The 17,500-nt window shown below is 47.6% G+C and overlaps 1 protein-coding gene across 3 annotated transcripts in view; it reads left to right on the forward strand.

Annotated features, from left to right (window-relative positions):
- exoc3l2b (exocyst complex component 3-like 2b) overlaps positions 1-17,500 on the forward strand; it is a 40,597-nt gene that overhangs the window by 15,651 nt on the left and 7,446 nt on the right. For all 3 annotated transcript variants that reach the window (XM_085431011.1, XM_085431010.1, XM_085431009.1), the window contains 9 exons: positions 5,150-5,647; positions 6,048-6,271; positions 13,764-14,026; positions 14,111-14,377; positions 14,485-14,603; positions 14,890-15,004; positions 15,161-15,271; positions 15,801-15,901; positions 17,461-17,500. The exon at positions 17,461-17,500 is cut by the window's right edge and continues 77 nt beyond it. In XM_085431011.1, coding sequence (XP_085287137.1) covers positions 5,187-5,647; positions 6,048-6,271; positions 13,764-14,026; positions 14,111-14,377; positions 14,485-14,603; positions 14,890-15,004; positions 15,161-15,271; positions 15,801-15,901; positions 17,461-17,500 — 1,701 coding nt within the window. In that variant the 5' untranslated portion in view covers positions 5,150-5,186. The remainder of the gene's footprint in view (positions 1-5,149; positions 5,648-6,047; positions 6,272-13,763; positions 14,027-14,110; positions 14,378-14,484; positions 14,604-14,889; positions 15,005-15,160; positions 15,272-15,800; positions 15,902-17,460) is intronic.

The following is a 17,500-nucleotide window of genomic DNA, read 5'->3' on the forward strand; positions in this document are numbered from 1 at the left end:
GCTGTGTATGAACCATTAATGTAGGAAACGAGGCAGCAGAGGTTTGGACAGTGCAGGCAGGGTGGTGTAGGTGGAGACGAGTGTCAGGGATGGATAGTGATGGAGAAGGTGGAGGCCGAGATGAAGACGTTCAGATGTTTATTGGGAGTGAGCGGCATGGACAGCACCAGGAATGAGTCCATCAGAGGGGCAGCTCAGAGTCCGAGAGGCTCAGATTGTTTGCACATGTGCAGAGGAGGGAGGGTGGATATGATGGAGCTGCCAGGCAGGAGGAGAAGGGGACGAGCTCAGAGAGCGTTGATGGATGGAGGGAGGCAGATGATCCGTTGGGGAGACATCGACAACGAGAGGAGAACTGGCCTGTGACTGGACCTCATTCATGTGTCCCAGTAAGAGCAACCTGCTGGGCTGGACAGCTGGTTTTCTCTTCCGTCCAGCTGAAGTGCAGACTTCCTCTCACATCACTGAAATGTCCTAAAGATGATTTCCTGTCTTGTTGGAAAACTGACGGCACCCACTGAGGGAAACTCCTCCCGCTGTGTCAGCTGACCGGCTGCAGCTCTGTGGGAACGCCGTCAGCCTGACGTCCAGAAACACGGCGAGAAGCTTCCGCATCAAACTGGCCACTTATCATTCCAGTCACTGAGCAGCAGATTCCCAGTAAAATTCCACCTCCGCCTGCTCACAGGCTCACTGTGTGTAAACACAACATGGATTACTGTGTGTGTGTGTTCACCTTTTGTCCCTTTGCAGAACAGAAACAAATGAAACACATGAATGAGCAGCGTCCCCGAGCAGACTGCACGACTGTAGCTGCTCGCGTTAGCTAACAGAGACCGCTGTGACTCCATCTGGACCCAAACGATCGTCTGTGGTGTGAACGTCCTGCTGATGCCAGCTGTAGCTTCTCGTGTATGAGCTGCTTTACAGTCACAGTACTGAGAGCAGCAGTTGTGATCGTGCTCAGTGAAACTGTCAGCTTGTTGCCTTTGAAATGGTTGCTTTGAGGACTGAGACCAGCTCTGCGGTTGCAGTCAGTTCCTGTCTTCAAAGCGTCTTCAGTGCATCAGGATGGCAGCAAAACGGGCTGCGATTGAAGGGGTCAAGATGGCATCTGCATCCAATCAATAGCTGTGTCCAAATTCATCCTCCCAAGGCCGAGAAGACTGGAGGTTGTGAAATTGGACGTTCTAGCCGCTGTCTGGGTGGAGTTGAATGAACTCGGCCGTCTGCTCCTTGCTATCTGAATATAACAGGACGCTGGAGTAAACTCTCGACCGTCTCTCACTTCTGTTCAATCGGTTTTCTGTTTGACGTTTATTCAGCTGTGTGAAAAATAACTTTAATCTCAGCCAAACAGATTCACTCAGGAACAAATCAAACACTGAAAAAAGCCAAACAATAACATTTTAAGTTATCTGAGTGACGTATACATCACGTTTAACCTGAGTAGTGACAGACGGCGGTGGGTTTGAAAACGATGAAGCCGGGAGTCCGGTGTTCTCACCCCGGTCAGCTATCGAGCGGGTGGGTAACAGATGTCTTCGAAAACGTCGAAGCACTTTTGCAAACATGTGATGTCCTGATAAATCTGCAGATATTTGATGTTTACACAGCTACTGTCTCGCCTTCAAATGTGTTAAGAGTTTATTTTGTGACCCAGAAAGACAAATAAGAGTAATTTTAAAACTGCCGCCAACGTTGGAAACTGGACTTGGCTGGGCCGCGCTATGAATTCTGGGATAGGTCGGGCCACGAAGGACACACCGACCCATCCTTCAAATTCGGGGGAATGAAGGACGCATTTGAAGCAGCCGTCGTCTCGTCGCTGTGACGGCCTCAGGAGGATGCAGCCCATGAATTTGGTCACTTGGCGAATAACTGCCGCCCCCTGTAAGAAAGCTCGTGTTACTGTTCTGCGTCTGCAGTGGGAACAGATTTGTTCGTCCGTTCTCGTGTTTGGGCCGCAGACATCCAGTCAGGCATCGAGAGTTTGAGCTCAAAAACATGAATCGATGATGAATGTGGGCAGGAAGCAGGCGATCAGCTGCCGGCCCTTCTTATGAAATGATTCCTGTTTTTGGACGTTCTGTTTCCTCCAGCAGACGTTAATCAGCTGATTATCTACACAGTCATTAATCAGCCGCTGAAGGTCAGGGCTGAAGTCTGTGCCTCCCTCTGATTGGTTATCTGCTCCTCTTCCTGGCTTCCTGTCTGTTTTGTGACACTGAAAAGGTCGCGACTCCTTCGCCTCCACGTGATGCTTAAACGCCGCGTTGAACTCGTCCACACGTGTGTGTGACGACACTGTGGAGCAGCGAGGTGTCTCTGAGGATGTGATGGATGGACGTTTGGATGACAGGTGGAACATCTAATCTGTACTCAGCTGTAGTCTGATTGGCTGGTGTTTTTGCTCCTAACAGACTTTTAGGATCTAAAATAAAACAGCACAGACAAAAACAAGCGTCAGACGCTGTGCTTCATCTGTGAGACCAGGTGAAGCAGCATGACGGAGGTGAGCAGCGGCCTTAACTCAGAGACCGCAAACAGAGCTCCAAAGCTTCAATCTCATGTGGGCCCAGCCAGTAAAACCAGTCGCGCTGCTCGATTCTCCCTTCCATCGCTGATTTCTGTGTTTGAGTTGGGCCACAGACAGACGTTAAAGAGCTGAATTAGGATGTGCACTCGGCATCTTTGTGTGGATTCTGTCGCTGAACGCACGTCTGTCTGTGTAGTAAAGTCAGTGTCCTCCCAAGTGATGGAAACAGGACTGTGAGGGCGCACTGGGAGCGGATGTTGTTCATGTTGTTGGTTTCCAGTCTCACCAGCTCAGGACACGCTGCTGCTGCCAGAAATAGACTCCCTCTCACACACACACACACACACACACACACACACACACACACACACACACACACATGTGAGGAAAACAGTGAAGAAAGCCAGCAGGCTGAAGTGGGAAGTGATTCAGTGGTGTTGGTTCCATAAATACCCAGCAGCCCTGGCGGCAGGCTCAGGAAACCCATGCGGAGCCCAGTGGCGCTCACACACAGCCTGTTTTCTTCAAGAGGGTCGCAGGGCATCGCGGAAGCTTCTGGACACAAACAATAGGAGCGGAAAGGACAACGATAGTGTGACAGGCAGAGGCGAGGACTCCTGGGCCCACGAGGCGGGGCCCGGGTACAGCCTTCAGACCGCCAGGAGCGGGTTGGCAGGGGGACCAGCGTCGGATCGGGGGTTGGGGTGTGGTCAAACACGGAGAAATCAAGTGGTGTGAATGTTAGGACTGTTGTATGCAGTCTATGGATGCAGCTTCCCGTAGACTGCATCCAGGTTGGCCGATAATCTGGGATCAAATCCAGTTCAGGTGCTGTGTGTGTCCATGTTTCAGTCTGAAGGAAGTCTGCTTCAGTTTTCAGCACAGACGTGTTAAAATCGCAGGTGGAGTTTACAGAGTGGACATTAATGAGTGCCGCGCTGGTCGAGGGCACATTTAATCATTACAGGGTTTCCCATGAATCATTACCGAGCGGCTGCCTGTTAATGTTTGCAGAGTTTATGAGTCTTTGTCTTCAGGCTTTATGGTTTTGGGAACATGTGACACCAGCTGCTTTACGACAGGATCTGCTTGCTGTCATTCTGCTGCCGGGCTTACCGGCGCCTCAGACTGCTGACATTATTTCAGAAGACCCCTGCCGGCCAATCGGAGAGCTCGATTTCTGTTAGAGCGTTCTGAAAACGTTCCTGAAGAGGTTCAAAGGAACCTGCAGCATCCGTGATAGTCAGGTGTGTCCTGATGTGCGTCAGAGCACCTTCGTCCTCCTGTAAGTCATCAAAGCTGCTATCTTTGAAGAACAATTTATCTTCTGTTCTCTGACAGCCGCAATCTGAAAATCAGCACGACACTGGGCGGCTCTGGAAACGCGTCTCAGCGTAAAGACCTGACAGTTTTTCTCATCGGGTGGAAATGAAATATTCAGCCTTTTCTAAATGTTCCTGCATTTGTAAACAAATACCGGCACATGGAAGAGGAAGTCTCGGCATGGATGTCCGCTGGCTGCATCGAAAGCCCCAAAATATCAGCTGTTATCCCCAGAGGCAAAGTCCTGATATATCCGACGCTGCCTGCTTGTTTACGGGGTTATTCCTGTTGTCTGTCGGAGGCTTCCCCGCGGTTTCATGCAGGTTTTCAAAGTCTGCGATGAGTTTGAGCCAAAAAGAAGGAACCTGCGCCTCAGCCGTGTGGGTGTGGCCACCATCAGAGTCCACATTAAAACTAACTGTGTTATTATTGCTGTTTTATCATGTGATTATATTTATGATGCACACGAACCAATCTTCCACATCAAGGTCAAACTGACAGCTCGGGCATCTTCGGGTAGGAGGCGGATGTGTTGCCATGGTCACCGACCATCACAACACCGTGAGTGTGACCTCTGCGTTATCAGAGCAGCTGTCAGAGTGTAACCGACAGCCTACGTCAGGGTGGAGTCTTATCAGAGCTCAAACACTAAAAAAGTTACAAAAAAGCAGGTGTGTCCTTCAGGTGTGTCCCGTGGGCGATTATTCATCCTGATGAAACGAAATAAAATCTTCTGAACTTTTTCATTTTCAGCCTCAAACTTGATTAGTATTTTATTAGTATAGTGAGCATCCTTATCATATTGTAAAGATAAAGAACTAATATAATAAATAATAAAAGATGAACCTCAAATGTAATTTTCCAGTAAAACTAACAAGTTGATGAATAAACAGGTTTAATCGTGATTAAAAAATCGACGCAGTGACGGGGCGGAAACGTGTTTTTCTTGTTGCGCTGATATCAATCAAAGCGCGTTACGATGTTTTTCTTAATTACAGAGCATCAGCAGCAATGATCCGTTTCTAGCAGCTTATACGTCAGTAACTGTGAGAACGGGATTTGTGCGATGGTTTTTCTGACGAGGAACGTGAGACACAAACAGCAGACTCTGGTCTTCGCCCACCAGCAGGGGCTCTGGAGCCAAACTGGTTCCTGTTTGGGCCTCTAACTTCTGACCTGTACATGATGAAAATTGTGACGATGTTTGTAGCTGAATCTGGTTTTGCACAATAGCGTTTTAATACCATCATGAAGCTTTGACGCCTCCCCCCTTCCTTCTTTTACCAGGTCTCTCCCTCCCTCTCCCCCCTCCCCCAGCTCCATCATGCCCATCTTCAAAAACCTCCCAGTGCGCCTAAAAGGCGGTCCGACTCTAGACAACGCCCTATTCATCCGCAGGATGAGCCTCAACATCACACCCCGCCATCATAACCCCTTTGACAATGATGACGACAGTATCCATGGTAACGGGGGCCATGGCAACCACTGGTCACCCGGCAGCTCCCTGCTGGACGGCGATGTGCCGAGGGACCGCAACCCATTTGAGGATGAGGAGGATGAGAACGAGGCCAACGAGGGGAAAAAAGGAAGCGGAGGAGGTTCGGTGAAGGGTTCCTTCAAGTTCATGTCCCCGCTGAAGAGCCTCGGGAAGCTGGGGAAGAACCTGAGGATGTCGGGAAAGAGTGCCACGCTCTCCCCACAAGGGTCGCTGCAAGGGTCGCCCTCACCTTCACCTTCTCAGAAGAAGAAGAGAGGAAGGAGGAGTTCTGAAGGAAGTCTGCTCAGGTAAACGTGGGATTAGAGTAATGGCGATGAAAGATTATGAATGGGCTGAGTTTGTAAGGACGAAATGAAGGATTCACACTGACATTCAATATAGAAGATAAGAACTTGGAAGGGCATTTGTGAATGTTTAGATAGGAGATTACAGGGATCTGTTAGAGGAATTAAAAATCTGTCAGTGTAACGTGGCTCAAGGGGAAGGAGGATTAGAGGCCTTGATGTGGACGAGGTGGAACGATAAGCTTTTTGTTTTGGCGAGTTCTTAAGTTCCAAGTTCAAGATACAAACAAAAATTATGAGATTAGTAAAGTAAAAGTGTCAGCAGGTAGAGACCTCTGTGGGAACTGTGGCGGAGTTTGGTCCGTGACAGTCTCTGACCTTTCTCTTTTTGTCTTCACAAAAGGTTTGCAGGAAAATATCGTGACCCCTCCCGTAAGGAATCGTTAGCCAACGGTGAGCTGAACTGTTCGGAGAGCGAGGGCGACTCGACCAGCCGCCGCGTGTCCTTCATGAGGATGGTGGGCCTGGGGAAGACGAAGAAGGAGTCCATGACTGACCAGTCGTCCCAGGGTCCCGAGGACCAGTCGGTGCCGGTGGAGGAGGTTAAACCCAGAGAGCCACTGTCGGGTAAGAAGTCCTGGCTCAGCACGGCAGAGACACGAACTAGTTTTTTACAAATATAAAAACTTATATTAGGTTTAAGTTTACGGTATCAGAAATACCACGCTTAAGTCCTGACAACATGAGATCGACCCAAGATAATCAGATTACTTTTGTCACACGGTTTGACATGGTTCAGATGTCACTTCCTGTCGATTCCACAGCTAAAAGCTTCTATTGTTAGACTAAACACTTTCCAGTGTCACCACTATGACAGGACATTGTACCGGTGGAAGGAAACTACAGATGCGTTGGCATGTCCACCCATCCAAGAACAACTGTTTGTGTTCTCAGCTGTTTCTGGGGTTTCAGATTCCAGTGAGACCATCAGCCACAGTCAATCCTTCAACTTACTCCAAGCTGCACACAAGACACAGATATTCTGTCTCCAGACGTTTTCAGTAGCAGCGTTATCGTCCCGTTCACAGCCCGATCTGATCGGCGCATGTCGGCAGCCTGTGGCTATTTTAAACACGGACGCTGAAAATCAATGGATGGAGAGGGTCGGTGAGGAAGGTGATATCATGGCCAACTGGGTGACGCTGAGATGCTGTAACACTGGAATGTGTGTGTGTAATGTCATAAGTACTGGGCCGGTCATGGAAACTTTGTAAGGGCGTCTATTGTTTATCACACCCTGTTTACGCTGCCATTTGGTAATGAATGATTCAAGAGTGTGTGTGTGTGTGTGTGTGTGTGTGTGTGTGTGTGTGTGTGTGTGTGTGTGTGTGTGTGTGTGTGTGTGTGTTCTCAGTTCCTCCACACCCTTGTTTGTATGGTCAAACGGCTTCTCTGCTGCACTGTGTTTGTTTTCATCAGCAGTTATTCTGTCAGTTATTTTCTCGTTTGTGAAGTTTAGAAATCAGTGAATGTTTTTGGCAGAAGGAGTCGCAGTGATATGAAACGTGTTGGACTCTGGAATTCTGGGATTTCGAGGCTGAAATTTCAGTCCAGTTTTATTTGTACAGCACCAAATCACAACTACAGTGCTTTATATTGTGATTTAGACCCTACAATAATACATACAGAGAAACCCAACAATCACATGACCCCCTATGAGCAGCACTTTGGCGACAGTGGGAAGGAAAAACTCCCTTTTAACAGGAAGTGTTAGGGAGTTTTTATTGTTTTATTTGCTTATGCTTCAAAAGTTATGTTACACATATTTCACCAGACACAGTTTTCTGAAGAAACAGGAAGCTGACCCTGTGACACTGGGATTTGGGACAGGAAGAAACCTCCAGCAGAACCAGGCTTAGGGAGGGGCGGGGCCATCTGCTGCAAGAGGAGGAAGACATGTCTGTGTTTGACTTTAGCTGCTGATCGGCAGCTCGTGCTGTTTGTTTGGTACCTGAGGATGAATTTACTGGGTCATCTACAGAAGCAGAACCTGCAGTCGCTTCTCAGATTGAGGTGAGCAGAGAGCTCTGGATGCTCAGGTGCGGGCTTGTTTTCAGATGCTGCTAAACCACCGTATCAGCGGATCAGGTTGCCGCTGAGCGTGTGTGTCTCTGAAAGTACAAATGGTCCTGACTCCTATAATCCTGTTTGGCAGTGAAACAGAACGCAGACAGAGCTGCACCGGGTCAGGCTGGCCTGAGAGAAAGAAGGACTTTACCTTTGCTTCTGTCTGAACAGACAGCAAACACCTGCCAATCAACATCGAGCAATAAAACACCTGCAGAGCAACAGTCGAACAAATCAGGACGAGCACAAACGCAAACTGAACACCTGCACAAGTAAAAAGGAGCCACAGAGCAGCTCGAGAGTCTCAGCCTGGATCTGTGGGAGCTTTCTTAAACCTGAAGGCTCTGCTCCTGATCAGAAAAGTGCAGTTGCACTGATTTGAAAACGTCACGGCAAAACACAAAAGTAGCAAAACGAGTTTGCTTTCTGAGGAAGAGCAAACAGTTTCACACAGCCTGTGCTTGGCTGTCGCGTCCAAAGCATTTGAATGCAGCGCAGCAGAAAGTGCCGCATTTCTCTGAGGTGTGATCCAGTGGAAGCACACAGTAGAGCGCTGCTGACCTGCTGCCTAATGATTTCCTGTGCTGAGTTCAGGTGCAGTCTGAGCCGTGCTGGGGTCTCGGCGCTGGTCCTCTTGGTTTGTTGTCTTCATGCGTGCTGGCTTTTTATCTAAGCATGCAAAGCTGGCAGATGTGCATCAGCTGCTCTGCACAGCAGGTATGCATCAGAACAGGGCGCCGAGCAACAGCACGCCACTGATCGCCGGCCCTCTGTGATTATATAACGCTCGCTGCCTTCGTTAGATAAGAACAAAGGCTCACAGATCGACACGTTTCATATAAATTAAGAAATGATCAAGTTGAGCATTTTTAGGTCCCAGCATGAAACTTTTGTCCCAGTAAAATAAAACGTTCGGCCTGCTGTGCTGCAGTCACGTCAACCTGACAGAAACACCGAGGTCACGGGCGCTGTGGTTTTTGTTTTCTTCTTCTCTGCGCAGGTCGGCTGACCTCTCTGTCATTCCAGGACGGTTACAGCATGTTTCTGGTCATGTGGACGAGGACCGTCTGTGTTTGGTTCTTCGAGAAAGTCGAAGCGTGTTTGCCTTCTGAAGCTGAAACTCTGGAGTTTAAAGTTCAAGCTGAACGAGTTTGAATCGCTTCAGACTTCAGTGAACACAGAGCGACACGGTGCTACAGTCCGCTTTACTGTACATATATTTTACCACACTTTGTTTCTTCGCCAACAGTCCGGTCACCGTAGTAACGGTGATTGGAGCGAAGGTCACAAAGGGTTCGAGTAGTTGGCAGAAGGAGGAGGGGTCAGTAAAAGCCTCGAGGCCTCACAAAGGGGAGTGACGCGCCTTCATTACAGCCTTTTAGTTTGAAGGACTTCTTGGAAGTGACGGAGAGTGATGAAAGACCCGCTTCATGGAATTTACCCCTGACAAACTGCTGTGTGTGCTTCATTAATGCACGCTCATGTTACCGCTGCACGGCGGCTCCGCCGGCCGATTGTCGGCGTGTTGCTGCAGGCCTCAGGAAGAAGGTGAAATATGAAACAGGAAGTCCACTTTAATGGGTCTTAAAAGCCCCAAACACTCGATGCTCAGGTGTCATTCAGAGGTGAAGCAAGGACGTGTGAAGCTGTTTGGATCCACAAACACTAAAAAGCTCCCGTGTCTCCGCTCACGCTCACGAGGCGAGCTTTCACGTTTGAACACGAGAGTAAAACTCAGCATGTTTTTTTTTAATACGGAGGTTCTGATTGGTGGACGTTTTTTTCATTAGTTTGACTTTTTCTTTGATATTTGGCAGCGTCGCAGGGACGTCATTGACTGCCGTTCTCTTTGCTGCTGTCAGATTATGTATATTTTAGGGTAAAATTTAAGCCGAGTTTTATTGTCATCCCAACGATGTACACCCGAGTAGAGTAGGACGAAATCCTCCTGGATCAAAGTACAACTACACAGGAGTAAGATGTGCTTAGAAAAGAATGGGAATGAGACTAAATCAATACAATAGTCCACAGAGTGGAGCAGTGAAGCAGCCACGATGCTAGTGGCTTTCCAAATGCAGCGCAAGGTGTAGCCAATGACGCGCTCAGCGGTCGGCACAATCCTCTGCAGGGCTCTGCGGTCGGACGCGTGGCAGTCGCCTCAGGAAGTGCAGTCGCTGCTGGGCTCTTTTTATCACTGATGAGTCGAGAAAATAAAAGACTAACGTGAAAGTAAAGCAGTAAATCTAAAATTAGGACACGAGACGCGTCGTGGCCAACCATGAATGATGTGTTCATGGTTGGTGCAGGACAGTTAGAGGTTTTTCAGCGGCTGCACCATCCTGCTGACCAGCTATCAGCTGCTGGAGGACTTCCTGTCAGTGGCCACAGTGGGCGGCTTATCTGACACCAGCGGCTTCACTGCTCTGCCAGCAAACACACACTTTTAACAGGAAACCTTGAGAGACTTCACAGGAAATCTGCACGGAGGCTGACGATAGATCAAAAGTCCATTTTCTTCTCTCCTTTTTCCATTTTTGTTTCTTTACTTGTCCAAATTGGATCTCTTCAGCTTTTCCTTGTTTCCTGGGATGTATCTCCACTGGTGGATATTCATATCAAACATGAATAAAGGTACTGAGGTGAGTGTATGTGAGCCCAAAGCACAGGCTGCTAAGCACTTAGTTTCCCTCGATTCCTTCAACTCTTGGATCTCTGTGAGCTCACAGAGGGAGGATGTTTCTAGCATGGCCATCTCAGATGCAAAGGCCCCACCCACCTGCTGTTCAGTGTGTGTGAGGGGCAGCAAATCAGAAGACAGTCATGTCCAAGAGGGAGAAGCTAAACCTGCTTATTTCAGACAGAGAGTGAACTGAGCAACAGTGACTTCACACTGTTGCTGAGTTTTATTTATTAGCAGCAACCTTTTTGAATTCAAATAAAGTTTGTCTGAATAAACAACAGTTGTTTCCTGAGCTGTCATGAAAGGTTTGGCCTGCGTCTGCAGGAAGTAGGCGGTCTGATCTGAATGCTCAGCTCTGCGTCTGAGAGAAACGCGACTCTCTTCGGTTTGACTGTGAAGCTGCTGAGTCGTGTCTTCAGTGACCGTGGGCATGAAGCCGGAGCAGATCTGCGACTGAGCTCAGGAGAAAAATGTGAAAACGCAGCTCAGATTACGCTCCACATATACAGACACAGTACTGCTACTGTTCATGCAGACAGACGTGCAGCACTACACATGAAAAGCACAGGAGTACACTTAATTAAATACCAAACGACACAGGCGCATATAAAAGCAGCTTCGGTTTCGCCTCCGCGGGGTTCACCGGGTTTCATCGTCCAGCAGCCAAACTGCAGCCGCGAGCTGGACGTGTTTTCACATCTGTGTAAAGTGAAACTAAAGACGCAGATGTTTCATCTTAAAATATGTGCCGCGTCTGGCGTTCAGCATCACTAATGTGGACACATCGGCAACAGCGTTCACACAATTAACATTCAGGGCTCACGGCTGGAGCCCCAGCAGCTGTGGGGCGTTCAGGGCCCGAATGACCGTGGGCAGTAAGGCTGGTATCAAGAGTAGTGGGAGGACCAATAGGAGGACAGCGTTCGATAACTTTAACCAATGGCAGCATCATTTTGTCAGGTATTGAATGGTTGTGTCCAGTAGTTGTGCCTTTCTTTAAAAAAACAACAAAAAACTCAGTTTTCCATTTTCTGCCTGTCTCACCTTATTACATCACACAGGTGGGGAGAAATGAAGATGTTTGATTGGTCGAAGTCGTGTCTGAACCAAACGTGGTAAAGAAGCTTTGACTCTGGGATCCATTCATCCCCAGCATCTGATGTGAAGTGCACTGTGACGTGGATTAAACGGGTTAGGACCACGAGCGGTGATGGAGGTGGTCGTGGTGGTGCGAGGAAGAGGGTGGAGGGGGGTGGGGCTTCGTGCATCCAGCTGGGAAAGATTTCCTCTAAAGTCTGAAAGTGAACAATGAGAGCTGTGTTTGAGAGGAGGGGGCACGGTGTGTGTGTGTGTGTGTGTGTGTGTGTGTGTATTCTTAATTATCCATTCACATGAGGACCCACTAAGTTTTGGACTGTAGTTGGTTGTTGGGACATTTTTTGGGGATGTTTCTGTATCATGAGGACGTTTTTATTCTCATACTGTACGTTTCAGTGCAGACGGGACATTTTATGGGGAAATGCAGGCACGTGGATCCATTTCTGCTCTATTGTTCACTGCTGTGACTTTTCCTCTCGGGGAGTGGGGTGTTTTAAAAAGTCTAAACTAGATCTGTGACATCTAGAAACAAAAGGTCCTTCGCGCAGCAGCTGAGCACGTTTACAGTAAAGGATACTGTGCTGTGGTTTCCTCAGTGCACAGATCACAGTATGTGTGTCAGGCAGGAAATCCACTATTTCCTCATCTATAACTTAAATGTGCAAAAAGTATTCAGAGAGTTCATGTTTCAGTCTCCCTGAAGTTAAAGACACACATTTGACAAGCAACCCCCCCTCCTCCCTGTGACCTTTGACCTCATCGCTGCTGCAGTTTTTACAAACTTTATTCCACCGTCGACCCAAAAACAACGAAAGACAAAAGTTCAAAGTGGGGATGTTCCACTCACATTGTTCTGCTTATAGAGATGATCTTCCTCTGGGCTTTCACTGTGTGTGTGTGTGTGTGTGTGTGTGTGTGTGTGTGTGTGTGTGTGTCATCCTCGCTTCCTCTGCACATCTGAAGGGCCTCACATCCTCCTCGCTTTCTCCACACACAAACAAACACAGAAGGCTTTTATTTTGAAAGAGTGGCCCTGGAGAAGCCGTCTCCTGTGATGAAACAACTGATGCAGGAGAAGACCGAGTTTCCTGTCCTGCTGTGTGTGTGTGATGAATAACTGAGTCATATTTCCCCTGTAATCACACATGCAGTAATGCAGTATCCTCTGTGATGGACATTTTTTGCTCCACCTTCCGGCTGTGACCAATCAGAGCAGAGATAAACACTTTAGTTTCTGACCTAATTGTGTCTTAAGAGTTTATGCTGAGAAATGATTATTAACCGCGAGACAGGGCCGAGCAGTGAACGCAGACCAGCAGCAGCAGCAGCTTCACGTCTTGGTTGAAGTCATCCTGAAGGCTTCGAGTCGTTGTCTGGCAGCTCTCACAGGCCAGCGAGCTCACTAAGGACCACTGTAATGCACTGTGTCTATATCACAGAATAAATGTGCAATATTTATGAATATTGGAACAAACACTATATCAGTGACAATCAAGCATGGACGCAGACAAGCAGCCGTTCCACGCTCGTTTTCCGCCTGTCAGAGCGGATAAGCATGATGCAGCTCTGTCGAAGGGGAAGCCTCCCTCAGTGACATCAGCAGACGCTGACCTCAGAGCATTTTGCAAACTCCTGCAGACATTTTTACAGCCAATAAAAGAGTGAGAAACAAACATGTTCGCAGCCTGAACCTCGAAGCCTTCTGCTCTCCTCACCTAATTTCCCTTTCACGTCAGTCAATCGTATAAAGTGTATTAATGTTTGGAGCATTTGTTCTTTGTTGCGCAGAGTTAGGGTCCAGTTTGATGAGTGAAAGTTTGGTCTTACCCCAATATGACCGTCGGAGGGGCTCGTCTTCTTCTATGCATCAGAACTGAATCATTGTTGTGGTGACGGTTTAATGTCCTCAGGATTCCCGTATGCTTGTTTGACATTCACCTAGGGACCATTTTTGGTCCGAGGACACCACAAGGGTTACAGCTGTCTGTGAAGGTTCTCAGTCATCCAGGTCATCGTAGTCTAAGGAGCTTGGAAAGAAAAGCGTCTGGACAAAGGACCCCCTGATGATCCTCTACCTAATCACATGAGCCAAGGTTTCACCCCTTGGCTCATGTGATTAGGTAGAGGATGCTGTTTTCTTCACGGAGAAATGCCAAACATCCTCCCAAAGACATTTGGATGGATGACGTCTTAACGTTCCTTTGTCTCCTCCAGTCCTGGAGATCCTGCAGCTGGTGAAGAAGCGGGACCTGCTCCTGGCTGACACCCACATCCTGGAGCTGGAGCAGGAGTGCAACGAGCGAGCTGCCGCGATGCAGCCCGAGGACGCGACGAGCCCGAGCGTCAAAGATGGCGGGCGGAGGAAGGCGAAGGATGTGGAGCTGCTGTACGAGGAGCTGCAGAAGGAGCTGTGGGCCGTGGTCAGGGAGTCCCTGAAGTCTCCGACAGCCGGGCCCAACCTGGGTCTGGTGGTCCAGGTGAGGGAACTCTTCTGTCGCCATGGCAACTGATGAAGAACACGAGAATATTCGAGTTACGTCAAAGTGCTCTCGCTCTAACAGGTGCTGCAGCAGGAGGAGCAAGTTGACAAAGACTGGGAAGTCAGCGAGGGAGCTGCCCCAGGAGGCCCGAGGCCTCGCCGCCTGAAGCAGAGGTGGAAGGAGGCGGTGGAGGAGGCGGCTGACGACTCTCTGCCTCAGACCACCGAGTTCACAGCCGGAGAACTGAACAAGTACCTGGACCGGCTCCGAACCCGGGTGGTGGAAGACCTGGGGGCTGCCAAGAGGAACGCGGTGTCCATCTATCCTGAAGAGTACCAGCCCTTCCAGGTGAGTCAACACCTGGACACAAATACACAAATCCTGACCTAATGGAATCGATGTTTGCAGCCTGTAACAGTCCAAGCACTCTAACGTCTGACCTTTTGACCTCTCAGGTGTACGTACAGAGCTACCACCAGGCGGTTGCACGGCGACTGAAGACCATCACTGACAACCAGCTGCAGATCACAGACATCTACTCCCTGCTGGACTGGCTGCACAACATGTACAACAGGTACGCACATGTTTCAGGTTTGAACCGTTTACACAGGACAAACAGACGAACCTGAAACCAGAGTGACCCTCGATTGGTTTTGTCCCTCAAGTTTGCTTGAAATTCAGTGTTGAAAGTATCATTAATGACCTGCAAGGAGAAATAAACCCAAAGACAGTGACATAAAAGCTGCAGATGTGATGGAGCATCAGGTTTAGATACACATGAGTCTGTGTGGACTCAGGCTTGCTGCTTAGGTTGCTCATGTGTACGTGTGTGTGTCTGTGTGTGTGTGTGTTTGTTTCAGGGATGTTCTGGGGACTGTATGCATAACAAGTCCATTCAACCACTCTGAGCTCAGTCCTCTGCTGCCGTCAGAGACCGTGGACAGGCTGGAGCTCGACTGTCTTAACTCGGTCCGGGTGAGAGAGACACACGTATTCTCACCTACCTTACTAACAGTGGCCCGTATAACCAGGCTGACCGAGCACGGACCTCTGTTTTGTACACACTTCTAAAAAAGTAGCATGATGTCAGTGCTTTGTCAGTGATTTGTTGCCCGGTTCTTCCCTGCGCAGGCTAAAGTGACCACAGAGCTGAGTCAGGTCCTGGACGACGAGGAGAAGAGATGGATGGAGACGCTGCAGATCGAGGAGTACCAGATCACTCTGGCCAAGACGGTCATAGAGGTAACCCCCAACCTGCTGCCCCCGCACGCACCTTCGTCACTATGGCTACTGCACACACTCCATGAATGAGTCTGTGCACCGCCGTGAAAAGCGTTTCCTGTCTGTTTAAATACAGGATATAATCAGAGTGAAGTGTTACATAAAGGTCTATTCCGCTGCATTTCGTACGCTGATTGTTTTCTGGGTTTGTCCTTCAACTGCAGCCAAAGTCAACATCAAACATTTCCTCATCTCTCTCTCTGTCACACACACACACACACACACACACACACACACACACACACACACACACACACATAGACACTCTTTCATTCAAATTTGCACTGAAAGCAGCTGCTGCCCTCTAGTGGCCGAAGCAGGTGTAGCTTAAAGGTGCACATCAGTCACCAAATCAAATCATTTCTGTCTGCCATTCACCCGAGTATGTTTGTTGAGTAAACGACGAAAGCTGTTTCTGACAAATAAAGTTGTTTTTAAAGGTTTGAGGTGTGTGACAACCGTACCGTCTGTATGTTTATCTGTGTTTTAGAGGTTGCAGGCCGATCTGGAGCGTTCGGCCTCCATCAACAGAAGTCTAGGCTCCAGAGTGGCGCAGTGCAGCATCAACGGCCTCGCTGACTTCCTGTACAGGTACGTTCTTTTCAAAATAAATGTTTTTTTTAAGCTAGTCATTAGCTTCATAAAAATCAAATAAATAACAGAAATAATAGCTGACATTGAAAAACAAACAATAATAAAACCACATGAACAACCTGATGAAATAGAAGTTAGCAAAGCAGATGTGTGTCACCAGTGTTGGTCAAGTTACTTGAAAAAAGTAATCAGTAACTAATTACTGATTACTTCCCCAAAAAAGTAATCCCGTTACTTTACTGATTACTTATTTTCAAAAGTAATTAATTACTTAGTTACTTAGTTACTTTTTAAAAACACGATTTACAACCTGAAGAGGTGATAAAGTGATAGATCTTTCAGCCCAATTCTACTTTTTCTACATAATCCATCATACAAAATGTAATCAAATGGAAAAGTCTCTTTTTAAAACTTGTTTTATTAGTTTTAATCTTTTAATTTTATGCATCAAGCAAACATTTAATTATCTGCAACATTCTCTGACTGGAAGAAATTAGTTTAACATTTAAACCTATTTTCTGCACATTCCAGCACATAAAATAAAATATTTTTGTGTTTACACTCAGTCTTTCAAATAGATGCAAGTAAAACCCAGCAGAAAATAAATAAAGTCAAAGACTCAGCGGTCCTGTTGCTCTATTTTCACCTGTAAAGCAGGAGTGGGGTAGGCGGAGGTTTACCCTGGTGCAGGTGTGCCGCGGTCAGTGGAAGAATCCGCGAGTTTCTCTGTGAGTTTCCCATTACGTCGTAGCTACTCGGTGCTTGTTGGAAGTTTAGGGGTTTTTCGCTGTAAAAAGAAGTTTTCTTCCCACGCACAGCGGACACTAATGTTTTTGTCACTTTGTATGGAATCAAACTCAAAGTAAGGTCAGTACTTCCACGCTTTAAACGCTGCACGCTCATACTCTCTCTGCACTCGATATATGATCCATTGTTGATCTGCACACAGCTGTTGTCACGAACGTCGCACTCGCTTACGTCACTGTCATGAGACATTCTCACAAAAAAAAATGACGGTTTTAGTAACGCAGTAATGCAGCGCTCCTACGGGAAAGTAACGATAATCTAATTACCGTTTTTGCAATAGTAATCCCTTACTTTACTCGTTACTTGAAAAAAGTAATCAGATTACAGTAACGCGTAACGCATTACTGCCCATCTCTGTGTGTCACAAACACTCAGAGACCGTTTACAATAAAACAAAACGCTCTAAGATTAATTTTCTAATCAAATTCTAATGTACATTTTTTTTATTTTAGGGTTGGCAGTAAAATCAAACACGAGTTCAATATGATTCAGTACCATTGTAAACCGTATGTAGTTAATAATTTACAAATGTTTCTCATGCTTGTTTCAATTGTTTTTGCTGATTATTAAGACATCAGCTACAGCAGTGCCATGGTTCTTTTAATACAGCAGGAAAGGACTCTTTGAATATCTGTGTGATCTGACTGATGAATGTGATCTAATGTAAACGTCCTTGAGCTGTAAGATGCTGTTGTTTAGCTTTTTTAGCTTTGAAAGACCAGATCATGATTCTGGTGTATTTGTTTTAGCTTCCAGCGGAAAGTTGAGATGTTCCATGAAGGGATGCAG

Source organism: Copadichromis virginalis, linkage group LG14 (genome assembly GCF_057382275.1).
Source record: "Copadichromis virginalis isolate Kocher_CV1m ecotype Utaka linkage group LG14, C_Virginalis_male_GT1.1, whole genome shotgun sequence".
NCBI lineage: Eukaryota > Metazoa > Chordata > Actinopteri > Cichliformes > Cichlidae > Copadichromis > Copadichromis virginalis.